We start from the raw sequence: 13228 nt of genomic DNA, 5'->3' as shown, positions 1-13228 counted from the left end.
TTGAGAAATGTGGAGGAAAATAAAAGGCTTTATAGTTTCACAGTGCAATCGGCAACAGAATGGTTTAGAAGCACAAACCTCTTAAGGCTTTTTCTATTGCGGAATAAAAGCAGCGAATGAGAAGATAAACAGAATTTTAAATATGGTTGAAATGTGCCAGGAATGTTGGCATTCTTTCTGTGCGTGTGGCTGAATAAGAAGCATGCTGAAGTGGAGACAGAACAAGTGTACAGAATTGCTTCTTGTAAGAAAGCACCAGAGAGAATTCTTTCCCTTACAGTAATTTTATTTATTAGCAGATTTCACTCTACTTATTTAATTTGTAACAAACAAGTATAGACTTAATCTCTAAAGAGATAGTGAATTGAACACAAACTGCTGGTTTCACTTCAGGCACCCTGCTTCATTACATACAGACCATATAGCAGAGCTTCTAACAAGCCAACAGTGTCTAAGGGTTGTTTTGTTGAAGTAGAAATTCTTTAACAATTCGGCTGTGAAGGTGGGAGTGGAAGGGAGGTCACTTTAGTTAGGTTGTAACAACTTTAAATCATTACTGCGATTTTAGAAGATGTTAAAAACCAGCTGTCAAGGTGGGCATTAAAATCTGTTAGCATTTAAGAACATAAGATGTGTTGTTTCTAGATGTTGTTTTGATCCAAATCAGCTGTTTCTTTTGGTCGCTTCCAGATGTTTAGCTGATTGTCAGTTCTTTTGTGTTTTACCACGCCGTGTTCAGTGCTTTGCTTTACACCCCACAATTTCTGTTGTTGACATTGATTTCCTCTGTGAACAAAATGGATTTTGAATTGGGGGAGCACTGTTCGTTTCATGTATGTGTTAAGATCCGAAATTGGCAGGACAAGAAGGGGGATTTCTAAATAACTCTTTAAATAAGTTCCTTGTTCATACTGGAGCCAAGACTGAGTTGCACTTTTCCTCAAGTTCTTTGAGGTGCAGCGCACTGTTCTCAGCCCTTATATCTGCTCCCTTTCAGCTCAAAGAGCGTGTTGTCAATGAACTCAATAGGAAATGGATACAATTATTAAGCTTAAGAGAACTATTGAATCAACCTGAAAATTATCAAGAATCATCTTAAGCAATTACTTTAGCACATTGCATCTCACCAAGTAGGTGGAACAAATCATCAGGCTGCTATTACCTCAAAGAATAAGCAGTTGGATGGTTCCTTTTGATGTTGTGGTGTTGTGTCAGGTTCTACCATATGTCATTTCCTCGGGATTCCTGGGAACTGAGATTCCCAAATCGTTTATATTCTAGAATTAAGAAGTATATACATATATATATATTAAAATAAAAGAGAGTGTAACTGTTTTGGATCTAAGAATATGAGAAAAAGCAGAGTCAATAGAGTTATGTACTTTATTAGATGCCTTAAATTTGGAAGGATTGTTCTGTTTTGTATTTCTTCATCCTGTTTAATAAGGCTCAATCATTCAAGCTGTGCCAAAGTGGAGGAAAAAAGGATGGAAAAAGTTTTCTATGTTAGACATAGCCATAGGAGCTCATAAACAACTTACTAAACTTCATTTCCAGTGAAACACTATCTGTAAAAATAGTTTTTAGAAGCCCTTCAGTCAAAGTTAATTCCCTTATTCTTACCTAACAGCCGTAGAGAAGGTACTTAGACCATGTCGATGTGTGTAAATCAAATGTGCTCAGGAACATTCCTGAGTGCTGAAGCCAAGTACATTGAACAGCCTGTGTCTGTTCGTCTTATCCTCCAAAATGAGGTGAAGACACACAAATTCCCCGCTGGGTATGGGTGCTGGGCTGTGCCTGGGAGATGCTTGGGGAAAGTGCTGGTTGGAACAAGCCAGACTCACACACAGACTGTTCTAACAGTCGCACAGACGGTTTCATTATAGCATCTGGGAACAGTCCCAGCGATGCTGGAGTTCATTTGTAGAGATGTACCCTTGTGGTAAGCAAGGTCTCTCCTGTCTCGCTGTGGAGGGGAAACCATTAGAAAACAAAATAATTCGATTAAAATGTTCATTTAATTATGCTCTTTCATCTTGTTTCATTCTTTGACTGGCTATGATTGTTTGCTGGAGCGAGTTGAGAGAAGGGAATGGAGCTGGGGAAGGGGCTGGAGCACAAGTGTGATGGGAGCGGCTGAGGAACCTGGGGGTTCAGCTGGAGAACAGGAGCTGAGGGGAGACCTTCTGATCTCTGAACTGCCTGAAAGGAGCTTGGAGCCAGGGGGGGTCGGGCTCTGCTCCCCAGGAACAAGCGCCAGGAACAGAGGAAACGGCCTCAAGTTGCTCCAGGGGAGGTTGAGCTTGGATCTTGGAACAATTTCTTCCCAGAAAGGGCTGTTGGGCATTGGAACAGGCTGCCCAGGGCAGTGGTGGAGTCATCATCCCTGGAGGGGTTGAACAGATGCGGAGATGAGATTCTCAGGGACATGGGGTAGTCCCAGGGTTAGCTTAATGGTTGGACTTGATGGTCTTGAGTGTCTTTTCCAACCAAAATGATTCTATGATGCAGTATGTTATCTTTTAGTTCTGTTCTATGATTGTAAGAAACCGCAGGTGGAATTCAACTCCACATTCAAACACCTAAACAAAGGGGTCTGTCTTCCATTGCAGTCAGTAAAGCCTGGAGGATCATTTGGCTTATCCTAAAATATCCCTGAATTTCTCCCTATAATGCCAGTCTCTTTAATGGAAACTTCGACATCTAGTTCATGTGCACATATCTCAATTAAGGTTTGAGCATCCTTCCTTCAGAATGTTTTCAGGAGTGCCTACAGAGTTTAAATTCAAGCCAGATCTATGAAATCCTAATAAACTGTTTTTCTATAAAAGCTTTAGGTTTATGATAAGAATTTTGAATGCTGATGGATAATCTTATATCAAAATGACTTATCACTGATTGTGTGATACTTCTGATTATTCCTAAACTATTGGAAAATTCGTAGGGGATGTTTGTATTCCCTTGAGTTCAAAACCTGAGAGTTTATATGGTTCATATATGGAGCTGGATCTCGTGTATAATGCCAGGTTATTTCTAGTGTGGATATTACCCTGGAGTCTTTGATGGTGTTGAAGGACAGTGCATGAAGTAGAGTTTGCAGATACGTTGCTTTTACATCACTAACACAACTATTGGATCAACTGGCAGGAACCACACATTATGTTCACTGCAGGACAAAAAAAGACCATGTTAGTCTACATTTAGCAGCTAACCTGACTTTACATTTAGTGTTTTTAAGTACTGTTCTGATCTCATAACATTGTGACTTAACATGTACATAGATTACATATTAGAGAGCAGTGTAGGGGAAAGGGACCTGGGGGTCCTGGTGGACAACAGGATGACCATGAGCCAGTACTGTGCCCTTGTGGCCAGGAAGGCCAATGGCATCCTGGGGTGTATTAGAAGGGGGGTGGTTAGTAGATCGAGAGAGGTCCTCCTTCCCCTCTACTCCGCCCTGGTGAGACCACATCTGGAATATTGTGTCCAGTTCTGGGCCCCTCAGTTCCAGAAGGACAGGGAAGTGCTGGAGAGGGTCCAGCGTAGGGCAACCAAGATGATTAAGGGAGTGGAGCACCTCCCTTATGAAGAAAGGCTGAGGGAGCTGGGTCTCTTTAGTTTGGAGAAGAGGAGACTAAGGGGGGACCTTATTAATGTTTATAAATATATAAAGGGTGAGTGCCATGGGGATGGAGCCAGGCTCTTCTCGGTGGCAAACAATGATAGGACAAGGGGTAATGGGATCAAGCTGGAACACAAGAGGTTCCACTTAAATTTGAGAAGAAACTTCTTCTCAGTGAGGGTGACAGAGCACTGGAACAGGCTGCCCAGGGAGGTTGTGGAGTCTCCTTCTCTGGAGACATTCAAAACCCGCCTGGACATGTTCCTGTGCGACCTCACCTAGGTGTTCCTGCTCCAGCAGGGGGATTGGACTAGATGATCTTTTGAGGTCCCTTCCAATCCCAAACATACTGTGATACTGTGATGTATTAATTACTTATGTATATCCCCTGTAACAAGAAAGGTCCATTGATGTAAAAATGCTGACTGACTGGTAGTAGCTCTGAAAAGCGACTTATGTAGTTAGAGAGGAAATGGTATCGCTTCTGATGATGTTAAAATGTCACAACCGATCTGCAGCTTTTAACGAGTTAAGCTTCTTTGCAAAGGAAACGCCGAAAATGAAAACCGTAACCCCTGCTTACAAGATAAGGAGCAAATCTATTGCTTGGTTTGTGAATTGCTGTATGGGAACGTTGCTTTCAATGTAATTGCAGTGGTTTTGTTCACTCTTATTTTGAAAAGTACAGAGCTGGTAGAATGTCTCATTGCAGTGATAGTTTTCATGGAGTAAATCATTCTCTAGAAATGTCTTGATTCTGAAGTTACGTGATGAGAAGCATATCTAAAGATAGCCGCCTTCCAGTAGATCTGCAGGTGGAGCCTACATATGAAAACATTTGAGCTTAAGTATTAAACTGCTATTTATTGGGGACAAATACATGTCAAGCCCCATGTAAATTTACGTGTTATGCATTAACATGACTGAAAGGTGGCAAGCTATCATCCTAGCAGAGGAAATAAAGATTTCCTTGCTATTCTTGACATGTAATGTGTGTTTTCTCCTTACTTTGCAGTGTTTTCAGCACCAAACACTAACACTAACCCCCCACATTAAGCCACAAAACAACAACTCTGACTTGCACAGCTCTTGGCTCAGTGAGTGTAGTGTTAGGATATTAGTTCCCTGCTGAAGTTTACCAGTTATATAGTGATTTTAGCGGGGCAGAGTATGACTGTGCTTCAGTTCGGTCTGTCATCTCTTCATGCATTTCCCCTCTTCTTCCCTTTTGAACAGATCCATGAAGCTTTTTGCACAGATCTGTGGTAAGCCATAACATATGCCAAAGGTGGCAAATCAGAAACTTAATTCTTAACTCATTCAGTGTCCAGATGTAAAACATTTTTGTTACCACCCTGCAATGTAAAACATACCTTTTTAAGTTATGCCTCTGCAATAAGTAGGTATAAATGGGATACGTGAAGAATCATAGTTTGATTCATTAGTCTGCATTTAAACTACCTCTTTAAAAAGATGCTGTTGTGCACAGTTACCACAGGAGTGTTTGAGGAAATGTTGCCTGTGCAGTCTTGATAGGGACAGTGTCATCTGCTGATTAATCTAGTTGTATAATTTCTGTAGTCTTGTAATATCCTGGGTTTTCTGTTGAATGCTCTTGGAACACCAAACAAACTCAAAAGAAGATGGAAAATCCATTTATACACGGAGTCACGCGGAAAAAACGAGGGGTAATGGGTGCAAATTACTCCTGGGGAAAGGGAAATTTTTAATGATGAGAACCATCAGCCTTTGGAATAATCTCCCCAGGGAAGTGTTGGATTCCCAAACCTTGGACGCTTTGAAGGTTCAGCTGGACATGGTGCTGGGTCATCTTGTCTAGATGGTGTTTTTGCTGAGAAAGGTTGGACCAGATGATACCTGAGGTCCCTTCCAACCTGGGATTTGATGATTCTATGTTCATGAGCTCCATCAAGGTTACAGAAAGCTGTGTTGCAGCCATTTCCAGTAGAAGGTTTTATTTTAAGAAGGACCATATGATGATTCCCCGTAAATTCTCCTTGTTTCCGATAACCGTTTTATTGCTCCACAGTATTGTTCTCCAAAGCATACTAAACTTTCATAATCAAAGCAACTCCAGGTATAATCATTACATGATCTGTAATCATGGGATTAATGGCCTGAAGCGCTAATATCTGCAGCGTTCTCCATTTTTTGCAAAGACAGAAAAGAAAAATAATATAGAAATAACTGCTTCTGATCTGAAGGGGAGGAGTTCAGTAGCTGTTTGGTGAGATTTATAAACAAAATAACATCAGAAAAACCCAACCAACAAAACCCCAAAACAAGCACACCAAAAAACCCCATAACAACAACAAAAAAAAAACCACCAAAAGTCCCTGACAACATATTTTGTTAATTTAAAAACAGTCTAAATGTCTTATGCAATGATTTTACCCATATTTGAAAATTATGCTTGTTATAAACTGTCAGGGATTGTATCATGAAGATAATTGAAGTGGCAGTGACAGCCAAGATAATGGATGGTACTGTTTTAATGATGAGCTCAATGTTGTTGGGTTTTTTGTGGTTGGTTTGTTTTGTTTTGGTTGTGCGTTTGTTTTTTTCCTTCATAATGAACAGTAGTTGTAATATATTCTGTATATATAGAAAAATGACTGAGAATTTCTCATCAAAATCCCAATGAAGATGAAAAACAGTTGTTGCTTATTGTTTGGAAAAAAATTTCAGAAGCAAACCAATCTAATCAGAATTTACAGAAGTGCATATGGTGGTTTATGTTCTGGTAGGGCCATGCTTAGCCATGCTTCATTTTCCCAGAGAATTAATGACATTAAAGTATTTGGCAATACGTTTTTAATTGTTGGTTTATTACAGCTCTATGCTGCAGTAAAGTTACATGCGAAGGTATTTGAGTTTGTGTAATAATCACTGTTCTAGTCTAATAGCATCTGAAGAAACATCTCCAGACATGTCTATCGACTGGGAATTCTTTACAAAATGCAGAATTAGTTGGGTCGAGGTCTGTTGGTGCATCAGTGAAATCTGCTCTTGTGTGTAGAAAAGGTTTATGCTCTTGCAGCAAAACATGGCAGCACTACCCAGTGATCAGGGCTGGAGTGCAGATTACTTGGCTTTCTCTGAAACTGGAGGTAAAACAGAATTTATTGAAGGGAAACAAGATGTCGCATTGATGTTCCTGCAAAATAAAAATGAGCTAGTGCTTAATGCGAGTGTTTAACTGGTAACTGAAGTTTCAGAGTTGTGAATGATACATCGAATACTCTACCAGCTTTGGTCTGAGCGATGAAATTGAACTTCCAAGAAACATTGTCCTTGTCTAACTGAAAAAGCTGCGTATGGGCAAAATGTAGATCTCCTAAATTAATTTCAGAAGTAAATTCAGTTTAAAGATAAAATATTTCAAATAAAAATCATTAAATAGAAGGGTGAGCTTCCAAGGGAGAAGGCTTAGAAATGGTGATCTCATTTCACAAAATGAATCCATAATGCATGGGGTTTGTTTGTTTACCCTGACTTTTTAGTTCTGAGTTCTGGTAGCAATTAATTTCTACTTCTAGAGCTGACAAAAAGCTCCTTGTAAAATTTACCTTTTGAAACTGGACAATAAGCAGAAATATCTCAGGTTTTCAGGAGTACTAGCAGCTTAGTGATGCTTTATGTTATAGAAGGATTGAGACAGATAAGTCTTAATGTACTTCAAATTAAAAACGCAGAAGAGAAGAGAAGAGAAATAGAATGATAATGTTCCATTCATTCTGGGTTCCCTCTGCTCCTAACCCCATGGAGATTACACCAATTCATAAGAGACAGTATCGAGAGGAGGGAAAGAGGACACCTACTCCTCCGTAAGAACCAAATTCAAGGACATCACCAGTGACTGAAGTGTAAAGTAGGAGGCTGTGGAAAATTGAAGTTTTGTTCCTGGAATGTGATGCTGATGTTCTAATTTTTTTTTTCCCCAGTAAAGTTCATGCATTTAAGTTATTACACCTGAAAGCTTTACATGTGGACTTCTGTGCTAACCATAGATTTGATTTGTTTGCAGCTGTGGGATTGGGATCGTGGTGCTTCCACATGACCCTGAAGTATGAAATGCAGGTGAGAACTGATAAGTAGCTGTGATTCTTTTTATAGGCATATATCACTATATATTCGTGTTTCTGTTTCTTGATTAAATTAAATATATAACATACGTTATATAACGTATAACATAACTTCATCTACCTTAAGTATCATCGTACATGACTCCTGCTCTCAACAAAAGAGTAACACAGGTCTAGTTTCATTCGGTATTTTCCACCAATAGATATACGGGAATATACAGTTGCACCTAAAATAAGAGCTATAATCAATTGCTTATGTTGGTAGAAGATACTTTATCCTTTGGGAAATCATACTGTCTTTTTATGTGAGGTGTTATTTTAAAATTCCTACAGCTTTGGCTTAATAGAAAGCAGTATAGACTAGAGTTATTGTTACTTATTTTATCCTTTTTTCATCTTAAAGTTTTCTGTTATGTTTTCTATTTATCTAGATGTACCTGTAGTATTAATACCGATCGCAGTATCTTCTGAGTAGCAATAGCTGAGTCTGTCTTTCTCTCTTATTCTCAAATAGAAGGTATTCAGTAATAAGTTCAAGTCTTAGCTTGGATAATACTCATTTGTATGAGTATAGGTGTTTAGTGTCATTTTAGACCCTGTGAGTGTTCTCTCCAGCCTCCAGCTGCTGTCTCACAAAGGTGACCCCTGTCACATCTGCCAGTCTTGAGTTGGGTGTATTGGAGATGACAGAGTATCTCAGGTGGCTTTAGGCACCTAACCCTTGGCAACTGAATTGAGTCCTGGCTTTCTACTGATTGTAATGGGACCCGAGACACTAAGTATGTGGACACCAGAAGTTAGATGTCTTAAACTTGAACTGAATCACAAACTGTACAGATGCTTGCCTCCATAATTCTCTGGTTTCTGTCTCTTGCATGTGCTGGAGACCATCAGCCTCTGTGGAGAATTCTCTTGCCACCATGTAAGACTATTTGGTGCTTTTCCTGGCATGACAAAGATGTTTTCTAGATCCATCTCACCATTCCTTCCTAAACTGAGGTGTCATTTACCTACCATCTCTTGAAACTGCCTTGAATTTCCACCTTTTCATCTCTCTTCCCTCAGCAGCTTGTTCCTAACTCTGCCAGAGTTTCAAATCCTCTTTCTTAACACAGATACAGAGGTGAGCAAGCCCACCCTGAAACCCAGATCATTAAAATGATCCAGGCTTAAAACAGTCTTATGTGGGTGTTGGTCTTGTGTGTGTGTGTGTACATAGAGGTTATTTTAATCCAAGTCACTTTGATGCTACTTATCATGTAGTTCTGGCGTCACATCAGAATAAGGGGCCTACAAATGGTGGGAAGTAAAGGGTGGGCAGAAGCAGAGGAGAGTGAAATGAAGAAATAAACTTAACAGCAGAGTCAATGATACTGTTAAGCAGACATTCTTTATTTTATCAGCATTGAGGAACACTGGGGATCATCCTCCATAAGTGCTCCAATGACTGGATGCTCTTGTGTTGCTTATATTCACACAATTATCACATATCCATGACAATTTTGGGAAATTTTTATCATACAATATATCTATACTAATAAATAATGGATGAAGTTAGTTATAATTGATTAGTTTCTTACATCTATTAATTATTAGTCAAATATAAGCTAAGCGCTGTGCTTCTAAACCATGTATCACTCAGTCTTCTTCTCCCTCTTGTCATGCAGAAAGATCTAAAATTTGAAAAATATCCCCTCGTTTTGCAGGTGGTTACAAAGCATTTATCATGTCAATTGGTTAATGAAGGGTACATCTTTTGTAACTTAATCATAGTATACATTAATTTAGCAGCTTCTCTTCAAGAGGGGAGCAGGAATGTCTTGCATCATCTTTCCCATGAGAGTTAAAAGACTTTGTGTGAGGCCGAGAACACACTTACTAATCCGCGAGCAGCTCATAATTACTCAGACAGCAAGCTCACGTATCACCGGAGAGGAAACATTTCAACCAGTAAATAACCTTTTCTCATTCCCTTTATCTTGTGTTAAGATTAAAAGTCAACATTGACAGCTGTTTGAAGAGATTTATTTTTTTACTTTTGCTGGTCAGTTCAGATTGCTTAATTAGGAGAAATGTGAAAGATTCGGTTATTGAAAGCAGTATTTTTAGAATACCTCTCTTTTTCTCTTATTTTTATGAGAATCTGCTTTATTGTGCATTTCTCAAGAATCCAAAATGCTTATTTAACCAGTGAAATCAGCTCACCGAGTTTCCATCTCTCCACGTTTCTTCATCGTTCAGACATGTCCAGACATGCTGTTGACAGGATTTCTGGAAGCATTAACTCCTTTTGTTACAGAAGCCATTGTCTTCTGCAAGCAAATTCCAACTAGGGTCTTTTGGGAGGCTCTTTGAGGTTACAGTTACATCCCTGAGAAGCTGCCAGCAAATGAACTTAAGAGTGTAATCAGCTGTCCAACTTCGAAAAAAAATCCTGTATTGTATTTCTTAGCTTTTTTTTTCCTCCCTTGTTCTTTTATGAGGCCTTAAGTGACTCATGCTCTTAAAGAGCTGCGTGAATGAATCCTGCAGCTAATTCCTATCAAACTTGGTAAGGAATATCACTGAACGTAGAAATAATAACTATTAGTATGTGTCCCGTCCCAGCAGATGGGATGAAGGATGAGTTAACTCTGAACGCAACACATGCCCTCACTCAACAGATGGGATGAGGTATGAGTTAACTCTGGGTATTTCTGCGCGGTTATGCAAAATGAATGACAGAAAATCATTCCAGGGGTCCAATTCAATTATGAATTTACCAAAAGCACGTGGTGGAATACAAATTACACCGGTCGGTGACTTGGCAAAAGTATGGTATAATATCACAAAGCTTATCAATATATTGACAGCAAAAGTCCTTCTAAAAATGGTGGATTGGCAACAATTAGTAATAATAACACAAAACTTAACAAGATTTTAGTAGCAGAACTTAAAATTATATTACTTCTATATGTTCAAGTAAAAGGCAAAAAAAAAAAAAAGAGGGAGAAGGAAAACTAAGATAGAGAAAGAGTAAGATATCACCACTTCACAGGTTATCACTCAGAATCACAGATTGTCAGGGATTGGAAGGGGCCTTGAAAGCTCATCCAGTCCAATCTCCCCGCCAGAGCAGGAACACCCAGATGAGGTTACACAGGAAGGTGTCCAGGCGGGTTTGAATGTCTGCAGAGAAGGAGACTCCACAACCTCCCTGGGCAGCCTGGGCCAGGCTCTGGCACCCTCACTGACAAGAAGTTTCTTCTCATATTTAAATGGAACCTCCTGTGTTCCGGTTTATACCCATTGCCCCATGTCCTATCATTGGTTGTCACCAAGAAGAGCCTGGCTCCATCCTCCTGACACTCACCCTTTATATATTTATAACCATTAATGAGGTCACCCCTTGGTCTTCTCCAAGCTCCAGAGCCCCAGCTCCCTCAGCCTTTCCTCACACGGGAGATGCTCCACTCCCTTCAGCATCTTTGTTGCCCTGCGCTGGACTCTCTCCAGCAGTTCCCTGTCCTTCTGGAACTGAGGGGCCACAACTGGACACAATATTCCAGGTGTGATCCTGCGATGTCCGATGGAGGGAGGGTGGTTGCGTTGAATACTTCGGTCACACTGCGTGGCATATACACGCCACACCTGATGCCTCGCGTGGGGTTATTTTATACCCCAGTTCATTTACATGTTGGCAGTTCATCACCTCTCTCTGTTCGCTCTTCATGCTAATTAGGAAGACTCTTCTGGAAGTGGGTCTGGGGTCTTCAAACTACAGGAAAGTCCACAATACTGACCAGAAGTGAGTTGTTTTGCCCATCAGGGATAGCTGTTGGTTCATGGTTTCTCCTGATAATTGGTTGTCTGACAGATGCTTCATCTAATTCCAATTAGTCCATGAGGCCTTCACAGTGATTGACAAGGTGTCTGATACCATAACCATCTATCTCTTCCGCCAAACATAACACCTTGGGAAAGATAAGGGAGATGCCTGCCTACACAGCCATCCATCTTATCCTCCAAAAGTAACAAAAAACAGACGCTTAAGGCATAACATAGCCCTTTGTTCTGCTAAGGATGGGGGGAGCACTTCAAGGTTGTCCCAGTATGAAGCTGAATTCAGCTGTTGCTTCTGTTTTGTCCTCTCCAAGGCATCATGGCAAAAGTAAACTAATGTGATGGCAAAGTGCTACCTAATAACTTCAGCTGCCATCTCTGTTCCTGATACTTACTTTGTGCTACCCGTTATGGTCCCCGACCCTATAATTCATAGATTTGGGGGTTTTAAACCTTTTTCTACACTTACTTGTGTACTGGATCAGCTGGTGGACCTGGCTCACCATGGGAGTGTGGGTGAAGAAGCAAGAGATGTGTTTAGCAGTATCATGAAACATTGCCTGAAGCTTCTATGGCCAAAACCATATATAAAAGAGTTTGTGTAAGCTGGTGTTGCTCTTAATGAGTCTCAGAAAGACAATAGTGAATTTGTTGAATACCCTGTACCAGTAATAGGAAGGTAATTAGTGTACAGGCACGGCCATCAACAACTTTCAGTGTGGTGAGTGGAAAAGGACAAAAGGCCAATAGTATCCTGTCCTGTATCCAAACTAGCGTGGTCAGCAGCACAAGGGCAGTGATCCTTCCCCTGTGCTCTGCATTGGTGAGGCCACACCTGGAGTATTGTGTTCAGTTGTGGGCCCCTCAGTTCAGGAAAGAGATTGAAGTGCTGGAGCAGGTCCAGAGAAGAGCAACAAGACTGGGGAAGGGACTGGAACACAAGCCCTATGGGGAGAGGCTGAGGGAGCTGGGCTTGTTTAGTCTGGAGAAGAGGAGGCTTAGAGGTGAGCTCAGCACTCTCTAGAACTACCTGAAGGGCAGTTCTAGCCAGGTGGGGATTGGTCTCTTCTCCCAGGCAGTCAGCAATAGGACAAGGGGGCATGGGCTTCAACTCTGCCAGGGGAAATTGAGGCTGGAGATTAGAAAGCAATTCTTTGCAGAGAGAGTGGTCAGGCATTGGAATGGCTGCCCAGGGAGGTGCTGGACTCACCGACCCTGGAGGTTTTTAAACTGAGATTGAATATGGCACTTAGTGCCATGATCTAGTCAATGGACTGGAGCTGGACCAAGGGTTGGACTGGATGATCTCTGAGGTCTTTTCCAACCCAGTCGATTCTGTGATTCGGTGAAATCTCAATTGCATCCAGTTCTTATTTTTCTTAGAAAAGAGTCAGACCTGGTGTTACAATTCTAGGTTGCCTCACTAATAAGGTTTGCTTAATGTACTGGAAATCAAGAGGCCGTGGGTCTTCACTGATCCACTTGTGTGCTTTTGCATTTTCATAATTTTCAGTCCTTCAGAAGGAGGTAAGATTAACTATATATTCTGTGATATATTTATGAACAGAATTTTTTTAATGTTCTTTGAGAAAAATTTAGAAGAAAATTATGCTATGATTTTTTTTTTGCTTTGTAATGATAAATAAATGGCAATTTTGAGCATACCGGTTGTTGA

At 40.5% G+C, this 13228-nt stretch overlaps 1 protein-coding gene across 1 annotated transcript in view; it reads left to right on the top strand.

Moving 5' to 3' along the window:
• The window catches only part of ACER3 (alkaline ceramidase 3), a 71244-nt gene that overhangs the window by 26532 nt on the left and 31484 nt on the right, over positions 1–13228 (top strand). The window contains exon 3 of the mRNA XM_082076022.1: positions 7674–7726. Coding sequence (XP_081932148.1) covers positions 7674–7726 — 53 coding nt within the window. The remainder of the gene's footprint in view (positions 1–7673; positions 7727–13228) is intronic.

This window comes from Streptopelia decaocto (genome assembly GCF_964273445.1).
Source record: "Streptopelia decaocto genome assembly, chromosome: 1".
Classification (NCBI taxonomy): domain Eukaryota; kingdom Metazoa; phylum Chordata; class Aves; order Columbiformes; family Columbidae; genus Streptopelia; species Streptopelia decaocto.
This window is presented reverse-complemented; position numbering and strand designations above follow the sequence as displayed.